General features: G+C 38.9%; 1 protein-coding gene across 1 annotated transcript; it reads left to right on the top strand.

Annotated features, from left to right (window-relative positions):
* Nucleotides 1–2,022: 2,022 nt before the first annotated feature.
* On the top strand, nucleotides 2,023–14,671 carry LOC128011118 (voltage-dependent L-type calcium channel subunit beta-4-like). Its single transcript, XM_052593227.1, has 14 exons — nucleotides 2,023–2,427; nucleotides 6,080–6,199; nucleotides 6,280–6,402; nucleotides 6,488–6,609; nucleotides 7,324–7,379; nucleotides 7,575–7,594; nucleotides 7,811–7,891; nucleotides 9,191–9,249; nucleotides 9,436–9,536; nucleotides 9,682–9,833; nucleotides 11,249–11,344; nucleotides 11,448–11,618; nucleotides 11,707–11,754; nucleotides 12,079–14,671. The coding sequence occupies exons 1-13, from the start codon at nucleotides 2,386–2,388 to the stop codon at nucleotides 11,734–11,736; spliced, it is 1,173 nt and encodes a 390-aa protein (XP_052449187.1). The 5' UTR covers nucleotides 2,023–2,385; the 3' UTR covers nucleotides 11,737–11,754; nucleotides 12,079–14,671.
* Nucleotides 14,672–25,383: the final 10,712 nt, after the last annotated feature.

Below are 25,383 nucleotides of genomic sequence, written 5' to 3' on the forward strand. Positions count from 1 at the left end.
ATAACAAAAGCAATACAGTGTGAATTCAATAACCAATAGAATCAACTGTATAATTAGGGTGACTATATTTTAGTTTTCCAAAAAGAGGACAGTGAGTGTGATTTTTTTTGGGGGGGGGGTGATTAAGAAATTGCATTATTTAAGGTCCAAAAAGAGGACATGTCCAGGGTAAAGAGGACGTATAGTCACCCTAGTTATGATGTCATGAGAAACGAACAGTACAATAAACGAAGTGAACATTAAATAACATAGATTCTGATTGTTACTGATTATATAACACACAAAATCAATGTTCTGAATGAATCGGTTGACTGAATGATTCAAAGATTCTCTGCCACTTACTTGCTCTATAAAATCTATTGCTAGGTTAGTGTTGCAAAACCATGGGTATAGTTTTAGATTATCATGGTTTAACATCGATAACCTTTTTACAGTAAAACATGGGAGATTTCTGTAAGGGAATTTTAAAAAATCTAACTGGAACCATTGCATTTGAGTGGTCTCTGCTGTTTCTACAATAATTTATTGATGCTGGGGTCAAAACACTGATTGGTCTTTTTTAAGTATTATCATCCATTTACATAGGATTTAGAAAACACTTAATTCCCTGTTATAGGGCACCTAATGCATTAGTGCAATTGGTTTCCCAGCTGTTTCTCAACAGGCAGTGTTTGTTTGCATTGTTAATTCATGCACAAGTGAGCTTTCAGTGCCTGGTCCTGATTATTTGCATTAGCATTTGGAGTCTTCTGCTGGTGTCAGAGTCTTCTGCTGGTGTCAGAGTCTTCTGCTCATTGAAATAAGCAGGAAATTAAATGATTAGAATATTCAGTGAAATTCTACATGGTACATTAGTGCAGTAATCAGATTAATCCACAAAAGGTTTTGCATTAATTAAGTGATTTAACAATGGTGAAGCAAAGTGTCCGTGCATTTAAAAACTATGATCACTGAGTGGTGCACATTAACAGACTGTTTGGCATATTCAAACTTCTTGAAAAAATAAAAAAAGAACTGGCATGGAATCCAGTTAGTATGACAGAGCAGACATACAGATTAATTATATTATTAATATTTTTTTTATGTACATCATATATAGAGAAGATCAAATTTGCATATTTAAATTCACTTGGAATACATTTTTCTGGAAAAATTAGATGGGTCTTTTAAAACTGACCAGCATAAATTTGAGGTCCAAAACAAAGATGCTGTAATTGTGGATAGCTGGATATTTTAAAGAAGATCAAATTTATTAAAATAATTAAACAATTTCTTTGGCATACAGAATGGTTAGTAAAATATTTTATTTTATATTTTTAAATATAGCTTTTTTTATATTGATTATTGTATCAATATATAATAGATACCAAATATATGGGTAGATATAAAAAATAAATCAATAAAAATGTATTTAACAATTTACATTTGTGACTTTTGGACCACAAAAACAGTCATAAGTAGCACTGGTATATTTATAACAATAGCCACAAATACATTGTATGGGTCAAACTTATAGAGTTTTCTTTTATGCCAAAAATCAGGATAGGATATTAAGAAAAGATCATGTTCTGTGAAGATATTTTGTAAACTTATCACTGTAAATATTAAAACTAAATTTTTTATTAATAATATGAATAGACAAAAACTTCATGTGGACAACTTTAAAGCCAGTTTTCTCAATATTTTGAATATTTCAGATATGGTTGACGCAAACCAACTTACAAATGAGGAATATCATAATTTTATCCTTCAAGACAATAGCCAACAATACTAACAAAATATTCTGCCTGTCCTTAATAGTTTACCAAATATGTTGCAGAATGCTTTGTTAACATATTTAACATGAATATTATCTACCAGTTTTTACTGAGATGTACAAGGAATAAGAGAGAGAGGTCATGCCAGAGCATGTAAAATAAATTCAATTTAATTTAAAACTTAATAATGTTTTTCAGTTAGTTTTACATTTCCAGTCCTGCTTTCCACAATAAAGTGACGGATCCGGGAGTTTGACTCCACACATCATCACACTTGCATAGCACCTGTTCTTCCTGCTGCATGAGAATGAGATGTGAGCGCGTGTAAACATCTCCTCCCCCGCTGCACTGGCTGCAGAACCGCATCTCCAGTGTGTGGAGCGGGACAAAATGGACCCTGATTGAACGTGAGAGCAGGCGGAAGAAAGGCAGCAGCGGCAGAGGGAGGGCGTTTGCTCTCAGTGAACAGCACAACTCAGCTGCTGCAGTCAGGGCATCAATTTTGTATAGGCGTTGAGTGCGGTACCAGAGCGTTCCCCTCTCTTTACCGCTGAGCATGGAGAGCAGCTCGCGCCTCGCTCGACCACAGAGAGAGTGATGGAGGGCGATACGAGCCGTCTATATAGGCATGTCCGCGTCCGATTCTAGCGCAGCCCTGCTCAGCTGCAAGGTAGGGATAGTTTGCTCTCTCTCTCTCTCTCTCTCTCTCTCTCTCTCTCTCTCTCTCGCACTGATTTTTCCCCCGCGCGCTCCCTCTATTACATTTTCACTCCGTGTGATTCTGTAATCAATCAGCGCTGCTTTGGTGGAGTGAATGAATTTTGCATGCATTCTGCCTGGGTCATACTCTATTAATATACTCGTGTAAGCCTTTTTTATGAATAAATTATTCTCAGTCGAGATGCACGTCTTGGCTTTTCAACAAGCAGACTCATCAGATGCATTCAGCTGCATTGATTGTTTAATTGACAATGTGTAGGCCTATTGCCCGACTAAGATTGTTAATATCTCTTTCACTTTCTCATATCTTTCTGGGTGTAAGTATCGTTTCAGATAGAATTGCAAGTTGTTGATATGTCATCTGTATTAGGGGGGAAAAGGCATATGGATTGGTTGTGTTGCAATAGTCAGAAAAGGCTGGAGTAATTTTTTATAACCAGCCAACAACCATGGTCAGAATTTCACTGGTTTCAGGAAAAAATACCACTGAAAAGTGACACGCACACACAAACAATGCACAGATATTTATATAAATGTATATGTTTATATTCAAGAGTGTAATGAGCTATGTATCTTTACATATATTCAGGCCTATATTTTTAAGTCATATGTTCTTGATTTTATCAATTCATAATTATATTTCAGGACATTTATAGGTCTTTATAGGTTTTGGACACTATTCAGTTGACATAAACAGGGCAAAAGTATTATATTATATAAAACTACCCCATACTAAAAATCCATTTGAAAATCTTCCTTTTGAAAATATATAATTGCACCCAGTATAGTTCAACCTTCTTTCTGATACTGATTACTGATTTAATATAATGCAAAATTTGCACCAGTGCATGTGTTTATTTTATATTCTAGATGTGTGGCATGTTGTTGATTCCTATGGTCTCTGATCCTTGTCTTCGTCAGGACAAGTTTTGCCATGGTGAGCATCAAATCCATGCTGCTCTATACAGGAGACTGGGAATCAGATTCTGACAATCTGAATGAAAATAGGGCACAACACTGAGTGAAATATAGGTGAAAGAATGACTGTTACCTAACAAGCCTTGTGGATGTAGAGAGGTTCGCCCCCTGTTGGCTGTGCTGCTTATTGCACAACAAAATTGTGAATCTCACAATTCTGAGTTTATATCTCAGGTTTCTGACATTTTTCTCATTGTGAGAAAATTCTAATTCAGATGGCCAAATTCCTGCTTCCATTTGAAGCTCAAGATGGATCATTCTTAAATCATTCTGGAGAACATTAGTTTTATGCAAACTTGCGGAGTTTAACACAGCTCTAACACTGCTGTCATTAAAGCAAAAGGAAGATAAACAGAATAATAAGACTTAAATTCTATAAAAAACCTATTAAAGCTTTATTTAAGCTACATACTGTAAACATTCTACCCAGCCTTTTCTGGGAATGTCTGATGGTTATAATGTGTGTTGTAAGTGGAATATGGGGTGAGGTGTTGTGGAAACACTCTTAGCGGATGAGGTTGTGATGCATTGTGTCTTTTAAAGGATTACATTACTCTATCGATCCAGGTACTGAGCGAAAAATTGCTTAGTCTGTCGGATCATCTGAAAACGACTCTTAAGTTAATGCACACTGCATGGATGAAACACAAAATGTGTGTCACAGCCTGTCACAGCCACAGTGATGTTTATGTGGGCGACCCTGCATCACTATTACCTCCTACTGATAAAAGTGGCATCAGTAAAAAAATAAAAAGAAACCTTTGATATAGAGTGTTGTTGTACTTCAATGCCCTACCCTATCTTACTTTTCATTTATTTCTAAGCCGAACACATGAAAGAGATGAACACAGTGTAGATCATCCAACAGTTGGTTCAGGACAGCTCTGTGATGGAGATGCCTCCCATAGCAGGGCTGGCTTTTAATTAACACGTTCATTTAGATGAGAGATATGTTTTAATCGCACATAAGAATCTTATCTTAGTCAGCGTCTGCATAATTATGCTTCATCTCTTTCGACGGTAGGTGTCGCGCCCTGCGGCTGCCTTTGATATTTAAATCATATCCTCAGTGTGTTCCGGATTTTGGAGGGAAAAAAGACAGAGGGAAAGGCTAGTCTGGAGGGTAGATCAGAGGACTGCAGGAGATGGTAGAGGAAAGGTTTTTGCAATGCTTGTTTACAGTCACTACGTCTTTTGTTATCAGTGCATTTGGTGATTTAGTTTTCAGTTTTAATTTTTCTTTTTTCAATTTTTGGTTTGCTGCAATTGCTGTGTGCAGTTGAAATTGTGCAAAATAGAATATCGCAAAACTACAGAAAAAAAATAAAAAACATTATTCAAAACGTTCTGGCTAATTCACAACACACGTGCACCTTCATGAATTTGATTTTAACCTCAAATAGTTGCAAATTGTAATTTGCTGAACATTTGCTCACCCTCAAGCCATCCAAGATGTAGATGATTTGATCTTATAAAAAAATGTAACATTAAAAGTTTTTTCAAACCATTGCTTCTGGCTCAGCAACCTCGAAAAATGCCAAGTGTGCCATCCTCAAAACCAGTTCAAACACAATAAATACTTTTAATACAGACCCAGATAACAGACATCTCATTAGCCAGCTGTTCAAATGTGTATATGTGACCCTGGACCACAAAACCTGTCTTAAGGGTCAATTTTTCAAAAGACAAAGTTTGGCAGAGATTCAACTATTTGAAAATCTGGAATCTGAGGGTGCAAATAAAAAATTAAATAATGAGAAAATCACTTTTAAAGTTCTTAGCTATGCATATTGTTAATAAAAAAAATATGTTTTTATATAATTAGGGTAGGAAATTTGATGTTTACTTAAAGGGTTTGTTCAGCCAAAAATGAAAATGAAGCCATAAATTACTCACCCTGAAGTCTTCCTAGGTGTATATGACTTTCTTCTTTCAGATGAATTCATTTGGAGTTATTTGAAAAATTGTCTTTGATCTTTCAAGCTGTTGGATGCAACTCAGTGGATGTTCCACTGCATCGGTCCTTGAGAACAAGCAATAGTGAGCGCAAGCTAGATTAAAGTGATTATTAGTTTTGAATATGGAAATTTTTCGTAAACCTTTGTTCACCCACCGGAGCCATGTGAGAGACTTTTTTTTTTTAAGATGTGCTTTCTATTAAACTTCTCATGGACCGATGGAGTGCAACACCAACAGCTTGAAAGATCAAATAAATGTTTTTCTAATGACTCTGACTGTATTCATCTGAAAGAAGAAAGTCATATACACCTAGGACGACTTCAATGTGAGGGATTTATGGGCTAATTTTAGTTTTGGGTAAACTAACCCTTTAATATCGATAGAAAAATTGATCATTTTGACCAATACAATGTTTTTGGGGGATTTTGCTACAAATATACCCAAGTGACTTAAGACTTGATCCAGGGTCAAATATATCTCCATATGATTTTGATATGATATGATAGTATGCAGATTCCAAGCAGAAATGTGTTGCTTAGTGAATAAGACCCACTGTAATTGACAAAGAAGTAGAAAGGACATTAAACATTCCAATGGATAAAAGTAATTATAATAAAACAAATTGAAAGAGCACCTCTCATATTGGATTCTTATCCTTTTTGCAGAGTTCTGCTGATTCCTGCACGAGTAGACCATCGGATTCCGACCTGTCCCTGGAGGAGGACAAGGAGGCGTCTCGGCGTGAGGCCGAGCGCCAGGCCCTGCTCCAGCTCGAGAGAGCCAAGGTTCATTTTCTCAGATGGATACACTGTCAATAACCTTACCTCTAAACATAATGTGATCTGGTTTCATTGTTTTCTGGTAGACCAAACCTGTGGCGTTTGCAGTGAGAACCAATGTCAGCTACTGCGGGGCTCTCGATGAAGACTGTCCGGTTCAGGGTGCCGCCATCAACTTTGAAACCAAAGATTTTCTGCACATAAAAGAGGTGGGAAGCGACTAATGAACTGAAGTTAACAGTTAGCTTATGTTTCAGTGTGATATTTTTGAGCACATTGTCTCCTGTCCTACAGAAGTATAATAATGACTGGTGGATCGGGAGGCTGGTGAAGGAGGGGGCAGATATTGCCTTCATCCCCAGCCCTGTTAAACTGGAGGCCATGCGGATCAAGCAGGAACAGAAAGCAGCTCAGAGGTCCACAGTTGCATCTCATCATATCTATATAGTTGTTCTTCAGTACTGTATTAATTAGCATTAAAAGGAACAGTTTCCCCCAAAGATGAAAATTTGCAGAAAATGTATCCACTCTCAGATGTAGATTAGTGTGTTTCTTAATCAGAAAAGATTTGGAGAAAATTAGCATTATTTTCAGGCACACCAACAGATCCTCTGCAGTGAATGGGTGCCGTCAGAATGAGAGTTCAAACAGCTGATAAATATGTCACAATAATCCACAAGTAATCCTCACGACTCCAGTCCATCAAATAACATACTGTGAAGTGAAAAATTGTGTGTTTGTAAGAAACAAATCCGTCATTAAGATGTTTTTAACTTCAAACTCTTGCTTCCATATAAAATACCATAATCCATAATAATGCTCCAGTGAAAAAGTCTGTCAACTGTTGCCCTCTCACATCAAAATACGTGTACTGGACGTGTCACTGGAGAGCAAATTATTTTAGAAAGAGGACTTGTGTATTAGGTACCTTTAATTATAGATAGAGGTATTTTTTTTCCACATACTGTTTTTTTTTTTTTTTTTGCCTGCCATATAGTAGCGAATTATGCATGTTCAATTGAACTGTGTTAGAACAAATAATTTGAATGGCATTTAAATCCCCACTATTAATACGCAGCAATACAGTGCACAAAGACAAGCAAAATGATTTTTTTGTGTGTTGTTAACAGGAAAATGGGTGGAAATGCTTCATCTGGAGGCTGGAGGTCTACTCCTCCTTCTGCAGGTGAGAGGTATTTAAATACTATCACACATTACTCTCTTATTGTAACACTAGTAATGTTGAGCCACTACCATTCAGGATTTATGCTGATTTTATATGTCAAGATTCACAATATTTCAGTATAAAATCGTTTTACCATTATGAACACCAAAAACCTGTTTAGATTTCCTCAAACACATCTCTCTTGTTTTAAACAAGCCAAACAGAAGCAGAAGCAGGTAGGTGGCTAAAGTTGCTTCTTTGCTTCCATAATGCAACACAGTCCCTCAAAAAGTGCTATTAAATATTCACAGTTTTTGTCTGGCCTCTCAGACAATTCTCTGTGAGAGATTTTAATGCTGTGTTATTGAAACTGCATCCCTTGAGGCTACTCATTAGATGTTGGGAAATGTTAGTTAAGGTTCATAGCTTGTGTGTGTGTGTGTGTGTTGTAGACAGAGCACGTTCCACCCTATGATGTAGTTCCATCCATGAGGCCTGTTGTTCTGGTCGGCCCCTCGCTGAAAGGCTATGAGGTAAATAATATTAAATTTGATCATCATGGCAGTTAAGAGACAGGCCAGTTGTTCTATGTATGCAGGGTCCAAAATTGACAACCATCAAGCACGTGAAAGTGGAGTTTGAGGAGTAAATAAACTGAATCAAATCAAGGACATGCAAACCATTTACTAAAGAAAACATCATCACTCACCCATGTGACTTTTCTGCCTTTTAATTCGCACCACTATTGGAAAAGTTACCAACAGTAATAATGTCTTTTTTCTCCAGAACTCAATGTGACAACGTATATATTCAGCTACCAAAATTTGACTAACCAGCATTTTATTTTATTATTATTTATATAATATTATAGTTTTAGTCATTTTTGAATACATTACGTTAAGTAATTTGTGTAATATTTGTATTTGTGTGTGTGTGTGTGTGTGTGTGTGTTACGGGAAAAACAAGAAGCAATATATGCAAACAATACTCAGCATCTTCAGTAGGAGCTGAGTGAATGTTATATAGTTTATGTAATAGCTTTTAGGTTAGTGTGACTTGTTACAGCTGTGTGCAATCAGTGCAATGGATGATGGGAAGTGCAGTCCAGGCATATAGGGTAGGGTAACAGTCTGTGTAGTGTGAGAGTCCATGTAGCGAGCGGGTGACCTCTGGTGGTAAGTGAACGGAAGTTCATTGACCAGATTTGTGACCCTATGATGTGATATACAAGTTATATATTTACTAAACAATATTTAGATAATTATATTTATTATAATTATATTTTATAAAATAATGCACAATACAGTTTCATGCATGGCCTAAGAAAAGTAATCACAGTCTGTAAATTCTTATAATTCACTCTCTGTGGGCAGGCATGGCAAAAAGCTCATTTTGGATCCTGTTGTATGTGACTGCTCAGGCAGTTTTGGTGTGCGAGAGGATTCACGAACATGAAATATTGAAATCCTGCTGTGGCACGGTGCTCTGGACACATTTGTCAGTCAGCTCTTTAACAGAGACACCAGAGACCAGCTTCCCCTGCTGACTCTCTACCCTCTATTTCTGGAGTCATTCATTTTTCACCCCGTGTCTAAATGAAACCACGTCACCTCATCCAAACCATATTAGCCTTATACACCACTCTTCTTCCGAATCCCCTGCTTAGGATTCCTTATTTTCCCCCACGATCCTTAGACAACAAAATCACTGGGTGGATGTTAACACTATTAATAGCTCAGGACCTAAACTACCTCAGATTGACAGGTTAATTACATATGAAACGTTTCTGGTTGAATGTAGAATAATCGTTTTCTCACAATCTTCTGATGCAGGTGACTGATATGATGCAGAAAGCCTTGTTTGACTTCCTGAAACACAGGTTTGATGGGAGGTCAGTGCAGAAACTGCTTTTTTCACTGGTTTAGAGCTTTAATGTGAAAGCGTTACTCTTAAAGGAACAGTTCACCCCAAAATAAATCATTTATCTACCTTTTTTCTTCTGTAAAGTATCATAAAAGTGGTCCATACTTCTTGTATGCTATGTTATTTTCTGTTTTGTGGTGTGGTTTCATGGCAGGATTTCTATCACACGGGTGACTGCAGATCTGTCTCTGGCCAAGAGGTCTGTACTGAACAAGAAAGCTATCATGGAGAGGTCAAACACACGTTCCAGTCTGGGTGAGTGACAGCATACAAGAGTTAAGCTAAATAGTACATTAATACAAAATATGATCAGGTATTTTTTAATGAAGGACCTAATATGGCATCATTTGTTGTCTCATTATTAATGTGGCTCTTGCTATCGTGCCTGTCTCTCTCTCAGCCGAGGTGCAGAGTGAGATTGAGAGAATATTTGAACTGGCTAAAAGCCTGCAGTTGGTGGTCTTGGATGCAGATACTATCAACCACCCCGCACAGCTTCTCAAGACCTCCCTCGCCCCCATCATTGTCTACGTCAAAGTGTCCTCTCCAAAGGTACATCAATATTTAACCAGGCAATAAATCACTTATTCTTAAAAAGCTATAAATGGGTGTTTCTCAAATTACAGATGTATATTAAAACTAACCTCACTTTTCTGTTGTTGTATGAAGGTAACATTATTGTAAAATGGCCTCGGAAACCCTTTAACTTGTATTTTTATGTTGTTTTATGTATTTTATTATTTAACTCCTGTCCCAGACTATGGATTTTCATCTAATATAGAAATCCATAATAAAAAAATAAAATGTATCTAAAATTATGAAAAGTAAATTAATCAAATTGTTATTAGAAAATTATTTATATAATTTTTAGATCAATTTTGTCCCTCTATCATTTCCACCACAACCAGAATTCTTTCTGCAGTTATTATTTAAATATTCTTCAAATATAAGTCTAAAAATAGTGTTTTAGCATGACCAATGAGTGTTTAAAATCAGAGACAACAAAATGCATTATTACAGTATTACATTTGCTGGTTAAGAAAAACTAGTTTTTCTGTGATGCATGTACAGTATGTCTACTCTTGAATATCGATGATAGACTAATTAAAAGGATAGTTCACCCAAAAATGAAAATTACTCACCCTCATGTCATTCTAAACCTGTAAGATTGTCATCACAAATTAAATTTGTTTTGATGAAATCCGAGAGCTTTCTGACCCTGCATAGACAAGCAGTGCAACTACCATGTTCAAGGCCCAGAAAGGTAGTAAGGACATTGTTAAAATAGTCCATGTGACATTTATGAAGATACAATAATATTTTTTTTCTGTCCAAAGAAAACAAAAATAACTTTATTCAACAATTCTTCTCTTCTGTGTCTTTGACACGTGGTGGTACTTTTATTAATGCATGCTGAAGACTGATACATAAGAGAAGAAATTGATGAATAAAGTCGTTATTTTTGTTTTCTTTGCACACAAAAAGTATTCTCGTAGCTTCATAAAATTATAGTTGAACCACTGATGTCACATGGACTATTTAAAAAATGTCTTTAGTATCTTTCTGGGCAGAAAGCTCTCGGATTTCATCCAGAAATGTCTCAATTTGTGTTCTGAAGACGAACAAAGGTCTTACGAGTTTGGAATGCCATTATGGTGAGTAGTTAATGACAGAAATTAATTTTTTGGGGTGAACTATCCCTTTAAATATGAATTTGAAAAGTGTTTATTTATAAGTTAAGCAGCCAAAGCCAAAAAATCTGCACACCAAATGAAATGCAAAGGTCCTGAAGTTTTACATGAAGGTGAAGACAAAAACTGCACTAATTGCACTAACAAAAAAAGTGACTGTCCACGCACACAAAAAAGCAGTGCTATTTAAAGGTCCACAGAACTAAAAGTGTTGTTGTGCTTATTTAAATGATTAAGTAATATAGGTAGGTTCACTCATTACTCATTTTACCCCAGGTTCTTCAAAGACTCATTAAGTCCAGAGGAAAATCTCAAAGCAAACATCTCAATGTGCAAATGATGGCTGGAGATAAACTAGCACAGTGCCCACCAGTGAGACCCATTACTGCACACTTTCAGCTCCTGTTAACATACTGAAGCAACACTAATACTGGCACTAATACTGTTTGTCTTCACTGCATTAATCTTGCATCAGGAAATGTTTGATGTCATACTGGATGAGAATCAGTTAGAGGATGCCTGTGAACACCTGGCTGAATACTTAGATATATACTGGCGTGCCACTCACCTGCCAGGCTCCGCCCCCTTGAACCCTCTAGTGGAGCAAAATGTAGTTACACCACCCTCAGCCAACTCTAGCCAACAGGTGAGTGTTTAAATGTTACCTGCTTGGGCTTCCCTTGATGTGATGAAGCTTAAATGATCTTAAACACTCCCTCATCTTCTTTCTCTAGTTCTCAGAGACGCATGAGCTAATTGAATGAGTACAACCACAAATTAGGGTGAGTGTTGGATTGATTTTCATCTGCCAGTTAAACGTATTATTGTGAATGTGTATTTTCTTCTCACGGCATATTGATAATAAATATTAATAATAACAATCAAAATCAAATGTGCATTTGCTTATTTCAAATGACAAATATTTAATTTAATTTAAGTTTAAGTTGGCTTTAGTAACCGTATTTTGTTACCGTATATGCTTTTGTCTGTTTTATTATATATATAAGTGTGTGTGTGTGCACCTTAAATATTGACTGACAGAAAGCTTTTGTCCCGGGTGTTTAACCATAATGATCACTCACTCTACTGCTCTCTGGTTGTTATAGAGTGACATAGAACATTCCAGAAAGACCCCCAGAATATTCCTCAAAGGCCAGCCCCTTCACTGCCCCAGAATGAGACGGGGCTCAGAGCAGCTGGCCCCCCCTGCCCCCCGATGAGAAAGAGGAGATGAAGGCCAGCGGAGAAGTGGACCAATCCCAGCCTCACTGTCAGTGACAACACACACCCTCTACTTAACCTGCACTAACACATGTGTCGTCCTTTACATCTCAGAACCACTCTGCTGCAGGCCTTCAGCCAACACACACACAGGTATACACACATTCAACTGGTCTGAAAGTCCCCACTGAGCCCCGCTGACAACAACAGGGGTCTCCCTAACCCCTTGGTGGTGCCGTCTGTCTGCAGGTTCTGCCAGCCTGACTCTGGCACTGTGATCAGAGCATCCATACCATGCCCTCACAAAGAAGGGCACCACATGCCACTCACATCCCGCTCACTCACTCTCCACCTCATGCATCACTTTTGGTTTGTTTTCAAGGCCATACCTTTTTCACAATACATTTTATTTCAATCAATCATCAAATGCAGTTCACTCATAATTAATAACCCAAATGGCTTTATGTAGCACAGCCCTCAAATCACTAATTCATATACTGAATCCACACTTGGGACTTTTTAACTGAAAACGTTTTTATTTTTGTGTTATATCCCGTTTCATTTTTCCTGTGTCTTTTTATCCACTGGAAACATTAGGTTTATGTCAACCAGGGCAAATTAACAAGTAACTCATCAGTATGTCCAAACACACTGCACTAGTATCACCCTTTCAGATTCATGAAAAGCAGACCACATGAATGTTTGTACATCTTTTTGCCTAGATCTTAGTATTGCACTAAAAAACCTAACATATTATTTATTTTGTCAGTGGTTCTCAACTGAGATCTTACAATTCTGTTCTGATTGGACAAGTGATAAACTATGCTAAATGCACGGAATAAAATGCAACTTATATTATAATTATGCATAGTAAGGATGATAAGACTTGTTCAGTTTTAAAAGGAAAAAATTATATGGCATTTTGATGCAAATTAATCTATAACAGTAAATTAGGCAGATATAAATTGTATGACATGCTCTCATCTTTAAAATCATGAACAAGCTGAGAAAATATTTCTCAAAATATATTCAACTTAATTTGTAGTTAAGTAAAAAAGGTTTGTGCCCCAATATTTTATGAACTATTTTAGTTTATTATTTATTTATAACTATATTTGAATTCATATTGTTAGGATTTTATTTTTTAATGTAAATGCATTTTAATATTTGATTTTAAGAATTTATTTTTATTTCTTTTGTGCAATAATCTTTTGTGTTCCTGTGTTGGCCAAAGTTCTATACTAATGTTTGCATTACAGTGACATCTAGTGGTTTTGTTTGAAACCACAAATGTGAGACCCTTGCAAGCCTCTTTGTTTCCACAAAAGTATAACTATACATAATCATACCATTAATTCAAAAACAACTGTGTAACGGTATGATGATGTATTGCATTTTGAGAATCACGAAACACTGATAACAGTTCCTGATAGTTTTGTTTTCATCAACACTTATTTGCATGATTAGTGATGATTTTGCTGACATATCTGCTGCTGTAATTGTTGAGTTTTACTTGCTGCTGTTCTTCCATGCAATAACAAAACCACTTACAAAGATTATCACATTTAACGGAATGACATATGTCTTATTTGCAAGACAATCTCTTCACTAAATTATCACTAATTTTAGTCTTTGCATACATGCATATGCGATCCCATTGTACATTCAAGCTAATCATGACTATGCATGACACAATCAGGCATTTGTAGAAATAAGCAGCACTGTAAACTGAATAGGGAGATGCAATGGACAGAAACCATCACAAACATCTGCTTGAGTATATACAGTTTGCACATTAAAATTCATTGCCCTCATCTATATATAAATTGCACAAACAAATGGCTTTCTGTCTATTTAAGGTGTACATAAATAATATTATTTACATATATTGAACAAAAATGTTATTTGGGACCATGTTGAATCTTCTGTCAATTTTTAAAATGACTGCATATGAAAAGCAACAAGCTAGAGAAACAGGCTTGAAAGCACAATGAGCTCTTCCCAATTGAAAACATGCTTGATATCTTTCCAGGTGATTTGTACATAGTCCATAACTATGTCTTTGGGTCTCCAAAGTATATTTTCAAGGCTAATTTTTTATTTTATTAGATATTTATGTTGTTCTCTATCACAAGATACTGTACTGTATGCAAAACTGGTGGAAGGAGGAAGACAATGGATTGGACTGGTAAATGTCTATCACTGAATAAAGGGAAAATCAATATGATTGCACTATTTTGGTTTTGTGTTTGAGGTTTTCTTTTGGTTTAAAATGCAATAAATGAACTATGTAATTGTGTAAACCCTCTTCCAGTAGTTAGCCCATCATAATGTACTAATGTGACAACACTGACCCAGCACTAAGTCTGAAAAGAAAGAAAAAATTATAAAAAGTGTACTATCTGATGCTGAGCAGAACTATTGTGCTCTGGGGAAGAAAAAGAATGTAAAAGAAAATAAAACAGAAAAAGAATGGTCTCTGCATGGTTTCTGTCGCTTTAGCTTGTGCTTTTGATGCATAATGTGTTTTTAAAACAATACTTTTTTCTGTCAAGTTTTATGAATTTATTTTAAAGTTTTATGATCTTGCGGTGTAACAATTACATTATCAAATATATTCTCTAAGTTAACATGAAGTCAGAAAAGCTACATGCACAGTTACTATAAAAGAATCAAAAGTGATGACGAATATTTTTCAAAAATACCTGTATGAAGTAACCAAACACGTAGAATGATTGAGCAATCACACAAATAAATTCCAAAATTTCCACTAGATGTCAGTGCAGGAGCAACAAAAAAGCCAAAACCAACTGCTTCTGATCTCTTAGTGTAAATGCTTTTCCTAAAACATTTTGTTATTTCCCAAGTTATTTCATATTTATAAAAGTAAAAAAGAAAGGAGTAATTGTTAATTGTTAAGGGACTATTTATGAGCCTATTTAGTGTAATTCAATTTAGTCAGGTTGATTCAGTGATATTAAATTATATTTTTGACTTTAATAGAATTACTTTTTGATTACCTGCTAAAAACCTTTATAATGACTGCGGGCCTAACTCAGATTTGTGCTATATAGCACTCAATCCATGAAGATATATGTCAGATCTCATTTCCACCATGTTGCCATGAGTTTAACAAGAATATAGCTAGCGAGAAAGTGATTTGTCTGTAAACACTGCAAGAGTGAGTGTTCTACTTAATACCAGTTTTCTGTGTCTGTCATTTAGAATAAATATCTGCTTTGATATTAATTTTTTTTCTGTCAAATTTTCAGTTCAGCAAGTTGTTCTCATACATTTATGAATATGTTTAGCTTTTTATTTTCAGTATTAAACAATGAAGAACTTTAAGTGTACATTTGTATAAGGACTCTAATTGATAGAGTCACTGAACTCTCCTGAGACTTAACTTGAGCTTTAAATGTAAGTTTAGAATCAATAAGTATCCACAGATATTAATATTGGGGCACTACCTGCAGCCTCACCCCTGACACGTAAACATCCAACTCTTTAATAATACTGTTAGATTTAGAGAAAAACATACATACTGTTTTGGACACGTTTAGTTGTAAGCAATTCTCTTTTAACTATGCTGACATATTTACCATAGAATTTTTTCATTAATTTGCAACTTGTGCTAGACTATTACCATATATATAAATTACTGTATCATCCGTATACATTTATCATATATATATATATATATATATATATATATATATATATATATATATATATATATATGTATATATATGTATATATTGTCAGACACAGATGAGGACACAGAGGATTCAGTGATAAGGTAGTTTAATGTGAATCAGAGGTTTCAGACACAGGTGAATCTTGACACGTGGATAAAATGGTGACAACACAATTTCCCATATGGAGAACGGTGATCCAGATGGTGCTCAGATGAAGACGATGGGGACAGGAAGACTGACGAGGATGAAGAGGGTTCAAGAGTTCAGGTAGGTTTAATAATGGCGTTCAGGCAAGTGAGGAGATCGGTGCAAGACCAGACGATGAGTGATGGTGACTGATGGCTTTATATGTGGTTCTGGTGATGATGCACAGGAGTTCAGAATTCGGGTGATTGGGGACGATTCCGGGAGTGTAGAAGGTGTGGCTGTGACAGTACCCCCTCCTCCACGGGCGGCTCCTGACGGCTGGGATCTTGTACGGCATCATCACCAGGTTCTGTGGATGGAGGAGACAAAGGTTCAGTGAAGGGTTTGAGGAGTGAGACATGGAATGAAGGTGAGATACGGTACTGTGCAGGGAGTTGGAGTCTATAGGTCACTTCGTTCAGTTGCCGTTCAATAGTGAATGGTCCGATGTATCGGGGACTCAGCTTACGGCAGGGCAGTCGGAGGCGGATGTCCCTCGTCGAGAGCCAGACTTGTTGTCCAGGTTGGTATTGCGGCGTGGGTCCTCGACGAGCGTCCGCTTGCTCCTTATGCCTCCGCACTGCCCGCTGGAGATGCACGTGAGCCGAGTCCCAGACCCTTTCGCTCCTGTCGGAACCAGTGATCTACCGCTGGGACCTGCGAGGGCTCACCTGACCATGGGAAGAGCGGAGGTTGGTATCCAAGGACACATTGGAAGGGGGTGAGCCCGGTGGTAGATTGCTGGAGGGAGTTCTGAGCGTATTCGGCCCAGGGTAGGTACTGGCTCCAACAGTCCTGGTTACGGTGGCAGTAAATCCTCAGGAACCTCCCCAGCTCCTGAATCTTACGCTCCGTCTGGCCGTTGGTCTGAGGATGGTATCCCGAGGAGAGACTGACGGACACCCCTAGAAGACGGAAGAAAGCTGACCAGACTCTAGAGATGAATTGGGGGCCTCTGTCGGAGACGATATCTTCTGGGATGCCAAAGTGACGGAAGACGTTGTGGAATAGTGCCTCTGCCGCTTCGAACGCAGTGGGGAGTCCTTTGAGAGGGATGAGTTTACATGATTTTGAAAACCTGCCGACCACTACCAGTACACAGGTGTAGCCTTGAGAGAGAGGGAGGTCAGTCATTAAATCAATGCCGATATGGGTCCATGGACGTTCAGGAATGGGCAGAGGCACCAGTTTACCTTCCGGGAGTCTTCTAGGGGTGTCTGCTATGGCGCAGACGGAGCATCCTTTGAGGTAGCGGACCGTATCCAGAGCCATCGATGGCCACCAGTAACGCTGTTGTAGGAGCGAGAGGGTCCGCCTCCTGCCTGGGTGTCCAGAGCCCGGAGAGGTGTGAGCTAAGTCCAGGAGGGTAATCCGATGTTGAGGGGGGACGAAGAGTTTCCCTTCTGGACCTCCCGGCGGAGCAGGGTGTTGAAGGTTTTCCTGTGCAATCAGATGATCAATACTCCACTGGATAGGACTAACTATCATGGCTGGAGGGAGGATTGGTTCTGGAGATTCGGGTTCGGGATCTGCTTGATGAAGACGGGAGAGGGCGTCGGCTCTATTGTTCTGGGAGCCAGGGCGATAGGTGACCTTGAAGTTGAATCTCGTGAAGAACAAGGCCCATCTAGCTTGGCGATGATTCAGTCTTTTGGCTTCACGGAGGTATTCCAGGTTCCGGTGGTCGGTTACCACCTCGAAAGGGAACTGGGCTCCCTCCAGCCAGTGACGCCATTCTTCCAGAGCCAGCTTAATGGCCAGTAGTTCACGGTTACCGATGTCATAATTCTGCTCCGCCGGGGATAGCTTCTTCGAGAAGAAGGCACATGGATGGAGTCGTGGTGGATTCCCCTGCCGCTGGGAGAGGACTGCTCCGACCCCGGTTGATGAGGCGTCCACTTCCACGATGAACTGGTGGCTGGGATCAGGGTGGATGAGGATTGGAGCGGTCTTGAAGGCTTGTTTGAGCAGGTGGAAAGCTTCAGTGGCCTCGGGGTTCCAGGACAGAGACTTGTGCCGGTCCTGGAGGAGAGAAGTTAGAGGGGAGCTGAGTAAACTGTAGTCCTTGATGAATCTTCGATAAAAGTTGGCAAAGCCCAGGAAGCGTTGAAGTTCTTTTATGGAGCCGGGTTGAGGCCAGTGTGTGATGGCGTCCACCTTCCCCTGGTCCATCTTCACGCCACATGGGTCGATGATGTAACCTAGGAACTGGACTGAGGGCGTATGGAACTCACATTTTTCGGATTTGAGGTAAAGGTGGTGTTCCCGGAGTTTTCGGAGTACGAGGATGACATGATGGATATGTTCTTGCTTGGATGTGGAGTAGATGAGGATGTCGTCGATGTAGACAATTACGACTTGTTAAGGTAATCTCTGAAGACTTCATTCATGTAGTTTTGGAAGACGGATGGACTGTTGGATAACCCATACGGCATGACCCGGTATTCATAGTGCCCGGAAGGAGTGATGAAAGCGGTCTTCCATTCGTCCCCCTTCCGGATGCGGATTAGGTTGTAGGCGCTCCTCAAGTCCAGTTTCGTGAAGATCCTGGCTCCGCGTAGTTGTTCCAACGCCGCTGGGACCAGGGGAAGAGGATAACTGAATTTGACGGTTTGTGAATTGAGGTGGCGATAATCGATGCACGGCCTCAAGCCTCCGTCCTTCTTGGCCACGAAGAAGAAGCTGGAAGCGGCAGGGGAAGTAGATGGTCGGATGAACTCCTGAGCGAGGGCTTCCTGTATATACTCCTCCATGGCCTTCTGCTCCGGGATGGACAGGGGATAGATTCATCCTTTAGGAAGGGTTGCTCCAGGCAGGAGGTCAATGGCGTTGAGACGAGTTAAGGTTTGACGGTTGATGAAGTTCCCCGCCGAACCGGAGTCGATGAGGGCTTGTACTGAAACAGAAGAGCAAAGGTGTCTTAGAGTAACCCAGGTCTTAGTTAGATGAGCAGTTTGAGGAGGTATATGGATGGTACTCACCGCTGGGCGTGGAGGTCGAACTGGACAGGATGGTAAGAGGTGTCCATCTCCCCCACAATAGAGACATAGCCCGGCGTTGATCCTCTGCTGACGTTCCGATGCGGACAGATGGTGAGAGTCCACTTGCATGGGTTCAGGTGCTGGAGGAGCGACAGATGGTATAGCGGGCGGAGGAAGTACAGCGGGAGTGAGCGGATGACAGGCAGTGAGTCTCTGGGCAACTCGAATGGATTTCTGAATGAGATTCTCTAGTCCTAGTGAGTCTTCGTACACAACTATCAAACTTTGTATCTTGTCATTCAATCCGTGGCGATATGCTGTAATTAAGGCAGTTTCATTCCAGCCGCTTATGTAAGCGAGAGTACGGAAGCGTATGGCATAATCACTCACAGATTCATCTCTCTGTTGGTGAATGGTAAATAATTGGTCATGGACAGACAATGCAGAAGTTTGATGGCCAAAGACGGATTTTAACTGGGAACAGAAGTTAGTGACGGATCCAAGGGCAGGTGAGTTCGAGTCCCAGAGAGATTCAGCCCATTGGAGGGCCTTACCTGAGAGTAGGTTGATGATGAAGGCTACTCGACTGCGTTCGGAGGTGAATAAATGAGAGTTGGATTCCATATAGAGGGAACACTGTAGCAGGAACCCGCTGCAATCCTCCGCCGTGCCGCTGTATGTCGCTGGTTTGGCCATGGGACTCGCAGGGGCAACTGAAGAAGTGACCGGAGTTGTAGCGGTGTTTGAGTTGTTGACAGCCGGTGAAGAAGGGGGAGTTTGTTGCATCAGTGAGGACTGTACAGCGTGAACCAGTTGCGTGAAGGGATCCGCGGTGCGGTCCTCGCCCGTGTCCGAAGAGCTCTGCATGCGGTCTGGTCTTCTGTCAGACACAGACGAGGACACAGAGGATTCAGTGATAAGGTAGTTTAATGTGAATCAGAGGACTCAGACACAGGTGAATCTTGACACGTGGATAGAACGGTGACAACACAACTTCCCTTATGGTGAACGGTGATCCAGATGGTGCTCAGATGAAGACGATGGGGACAGGAAGACTGACGAGGATGAAGAGGGTTCAAGAGTTCAGGTAGGTTTAATAATGGCGTTCAGGCAAGTGAGGAGATCGGTGCAAGACCAGACGATGAGTGATGGTGACTGATGGCTTTATATGTGGTTCTGGTGATGATGCACAGGAGTTCAGAATTCGGGTGATTGGGGATATATATATATAGCAATCAGCAATGGACCCAAGATAGATCCTTGCGGAACACCAGTTGATGTACCTAAATCATTGGATTGGTGATTTTGTACTCTAACACACTGAGATCTATATCTTTTAGATATGACTCTATCAAGTTAAGTGTATGTAATGAACAATTAAAACAAGATAACTTAAACATAAGGATTATATGATTAACAGTGTCAAATGCTTTCTTTAAATCAAGGAACACAGCTCCAACTACACAATATTTTCATATTTTCTATTAAAAAAAAAAAACGGTTTCCGTTGAGTATTTTTTTTTTTTTTTAGTCAAATTAGTTATTCGAGTAGGTCCACTAATTAAATTAAAAAATTATTTTTTACATATTTGTTAAACCTGTCATTATGTCCTGACAGTAAAATATGAGACAGATAATCTGTGAAAAAATCAAGCTCCTCTGGCTCCTCCCAGTGGTCCTATTGCCATTTGCAGAAATACATCGCTCCCGTTAAGAAACAACCAATCAGAGCTGGGGTCCGTAACTTTGTTTGTGTTCAAAATGTAGAAAAATGTATATAATAAGCAAGTACACCATGAATCCATTTTCCAGACCGTGTTTTCAGCTTGTCCTGAATCACTAGGGTGCACCTATAATAAGTATTTATATTCTGACTATTTTAGATTGCTTCAGGGGTACCGCGGCGGAGTAACCCAGTACCTTTGTGATTCTTCATAGACATAAACAGGGAGAAGTAGTTCCGGCTACGATGTTCTTCCGCAAGACGCAAGCAGTTCTGTTTATTAACCGCTAGAGCGTCAAAAGTTACCAACTGCAGCTTTAATTGTTTAAGATCAAAACTATCAGTTATCTACTTTATAAGATTTTTCCTAGTAGATTTATCTTCTAAATTAAAGTAAAAATCACCCATGATAATTACCTCTTTGTTAAAATTACATTCTTTCAATAAAGTCTTCAACTACAGTTAGAAGAAGGTGGACAATAAATTACACAGAGAGTAAACAACATTTGTGGTGATAAGACAATGTTTAAACCAATGCATTCCTGCTTTAAGTAAACCCATTAATTAATTAAAGAAAAAGTGTGTGTGTGTGTGCGCGCACCATTTGTGGACCATGTGTTTATTGCAGTATGCTAAAAAATATAAACACTACTTTCCCATATATGGAAAATGTTATTTATTATATATCAAATTCTATTTTCCAGTATACCCCCACCCCCCCACCTTTTTTTTGTAAAGGTGCAGCAAACCAGTGGCAGTGAATCGCATTACCAAACCCTTGCAGACTGTATGAATCAGATAGATTTGCAGTTCCAAAGTATGTCAGGCTTGTTTGTAAATGTGTTTACAAGCACCGTGAAGCAAACACACCATACCTCCGCACTTTTCCAACACTACTGAGTGGGTCACCCTGGCATAGGAACTCATTAACACATGCTAATTAGCTGCCTGCTGGGCCTCTGTCTGCTGCAAGTGGGCGGTTGTGGGTCAGAGGGTGTTGTTGGAGTTTTTCTCTTTCTCTCTCAGTTGGTGTTCTAGTAGCAAGAGCTGATTACTGGTGTGGCCTGATACGCTCAGTATCACATTCCCTGTCATCAGAGCATAATGGGGCTGGTAGCAAAGCTCAAAGAGAGATTTGGCTAATGAGAAAGCTGAAGAAAAACAGACAGAGGTAGTCTGGATTGGCTGACTAGGACGTAAAGTTCGACGGAGAGCAGTTCCACTGATCCTCTTGACCTCGTTGCACTATTCATCAGATCCACACATAACCTAGAACACAAATGGGATTTGCCATTTCCATATGCTGCTCCTCTGCATTTCGCTATGCTCCATTTCCCTCCTGAGAGGCTGACACTGAAAATGCTTTCATTTTTATTTGCAAATGACACAGCCATCTGTCACACGTGAGGGTTTTTCTTTATCTCTGGTGCTGTGAACAAATGCTAAACGTCCATCTACGGAAGTTACATGCATGAAATGGCACAAATATACATGAGTACATGAATGTGTTTAAACTGACGTATAACATCCCAGCACTTTTTTATGGCACAGCTGAAACAAATGTCTTTCTTTCTTGCCTTAAGAGGTAGATGGGTAATACAGATTTTTCACTGCAAAGAATCAGACTGTGGATAAGACAATAAAGGACAGTTGTTTAAACAGTTATAGATGCACCAATGCACCAAAATGAAGGCAATCACAATATTTGAAATCCTCTCAGAAGGAAATTAGGGGATTCACAGATCATTAAAGGTTCGAGTCGTTAGGAGGAGGGACGAGAATGTGTGAACAGTCCTATATTGTCCTCATTTCTGAGGCTGTTGATACTGAAAGAAAAACAGTTAAATTGATTATTTTGAACACACACACACAAGCATTTCAGAATATGCAGGAAATCTGGAAAAAGGCCTAATTAGAAGTGAAAAAGTGACATTCATTCAGCCAAGTATGGTGACCCATACTCAGATTTGTGCTCTGCATTTAACCCATCCAAAGTGCACACACAGCAGTGAACACACACACAAAGCACCTGGGGAACAGTTGGGGGTTCAGTGCCTTGCTCAAGGGCACCTAATTCATGATATTGCCGGCCCGGGACTCAAACCCACAACCCTAGGGTTAGGAGTCATAGGACTCTCTAACCACTAGGCCACGACTTCCCCGGAAGTAAAGAGACCCTGAGTATAATAAAGTAAAAGCTATTATGACCAAGTAATAAAATGTTCTTTTGTGTTCATATTCAAAATAAAACATTAGTTTGAATGTCTGCTGAGGAAAGTGATATCTTTGTCGTTATATCTTTCATCTTTTAAGGGTGATTTCTGATGACAGCGCTGCTCAGTGCATTTGTGCAATGCATATATTTAAGATGTTATTAAAAGTAAAAATTACTTCCGTGTCAGTCTCTTTCAATATATAAGTCTTTTGTCACCATCTAAAGGTGGAACAATGTCACTTGAATCACCATCACAAACACACACACACTTTCTCAATACTAAATACTAATATGAATATAAATTAGTATTTATTGAATAATAAATAAAAACAACAACAGCCATTATAAAAGTTGTTAGGCAATTCAGTCAAAAGTAAAAAGGTAGCACTCTAGTATTAAAGTTACATAATATATAACGTGACAAGGATTTGCCCTCAACTAAAACTATTTGCTCTGGAACATATAATAGATTAATGAGACCGAAGACTGGCCTTTAGAATTACCAAAAATGAATTATATCTCATGTTTAATCACTACAGAGACATCAGAGTCTGCAGTAAATTCCAGAAGATCTGGCGGAGGTGAGGCTGCTCACTGCGGGTTCAGATGTCTCTGAAAACATCAAAGAAAAGTTTCAAATAGACGTTATGAACAAACCACATATCTGAAGTACATTCTCTTCTAAAAACCTTTTGATACTTAATTCCGTGACACAAAAACAGCATTATTTTATTTCATTTTAGTGGATATGGCTGTCCGCCATGACACTTGTTGTGAGAAATATGGGAAGTGGAGTGATACAAATGGTGAATGGGCATTCCTGTAGACACAATATCTCACGGTTCGTATATATATATATATATATATATATATATATATATATATATATATATAGTAGAAGTTAATTTATTAAAGGTATTAATTATCACAGTACTTTGACATTCAACACTATTTTGTCTTGATAATTATCTGCAAAAGATGTCAAGTGACCATGAACCACGGAGGTTAAACAGTGATAGGGACCTAACTCCCACCTTATGACACCTCTTTCCTCTGTCTCCAACAGCAGCTTGTGTTGTGACACACGGGGCTGTTGATTATTCAGTTCCACCTGCTTTCCTGTGCTTTGTGTCCTGCTGTTACAGCTGGGGAATTCTCCTCTCATACATACTTCATGTGATCTACTCTTGCTGATCTACTACCAGCCTCGTCCATGATACCACTGCTTCAGTAAACTGAATTCCACATATGAAAAGATGACATGGGTTTTGAAAATATTGTAAGTACAGCACACAATTTTATCCTAAATGGTATCTGAAGTGTGACGGGACAAGCGTAGGGACAAAAGCAATTTTGGGACACAAAATAGGTCTACTTGATAAAGCTCAATGTACTGCACATTTAACATAGGCTACTGCTCTGAAAACATTCAATGATGTGAAGACGAAGAATTCCAGTTTAGAGAATAAATTAATTTGCAAGTAGGGGAGAAGAGGGAAGTGTTTACATTAGGTCTCAGTCTCTAAGGTCTTTAACATACAAATATGACCTTGATAGTGTCTCTGTGTTCCTGTTGTCTATCAGACCACTTTAGCCTTCTGAGACTCCCTGAGGGTTGAGATTTTGATCTGCCCCATCAGGCCAATAAACTTCTGACCTCCCACCCACCATTAATCAAACTACCATGTGTCCAAAACAAACAGAAATGGGGATCAAAGAGTAATTTGTCCAATAATCCAGTCAGTTAGTACTGTAAACAAACCTTTCCATGGTTTTAGTCAAGGGGATTTTTATGAGGAGTCATGCGAGACTTTACTGTAAAATGACTTCAAACCTGAAAAAAAATCAAACATGCATGCCAAAACAGATACATTAATCACCACTATGGGATTAGGGCAGAAAATGTAATAGTTTAAGATTTAGCCATTTAAATTTTGGGAGATGCATTATCTGTGGGGAGGATTTTATCATGTATGCTTTATAAAGACTTTGGGAAATGAAAGTAAAACACAAATCTTCCCCTAAAGAAAGCAGGTAATTCACAGATCATTAAAGGTGAAAGTAAAGTCACTAGGCGGAGGGACAAGGAAGTGTGAACAGCCCTATTGACCTCATGTCTGTGGCTATTGAAGGGCATATAATCTGATTAATTACTCTGGAGACAATGAAGATGCCAGAATATGCAGGAAAAGCTGGCTTGTTTGTTTGTGTCAGACAGTCAGTGTTCTAGGCTACTAAGTATAACATAATATCTCATAATGTGATTTATAATAGCCTATACATATATAAAGTCTTTTGTAATCAAATAACAAGTCTAGTGTGGACATTTTGGACAACTCGTGTATAAAATTAGCGTTTTACTGGAATTTTTTATTCGGTAAGGATGA

The sequence above is a fragment of the Carassius gibelio genome, chromosome B23, assembly GCF_023724105.1.
Source record: "Carassius gibelio isolate Cgi1373 ecotype wild population from Czech Republic chromosome B23, carGib1.2-hapl.c, whole genome shotgun sequence".
NCBI classification, from domain to species: Eukaryota; Metazoa; Chordata; class Actinopteri; order Cypriniformes; family Cyprinidae; genus Carassius; species Carassius gibelio.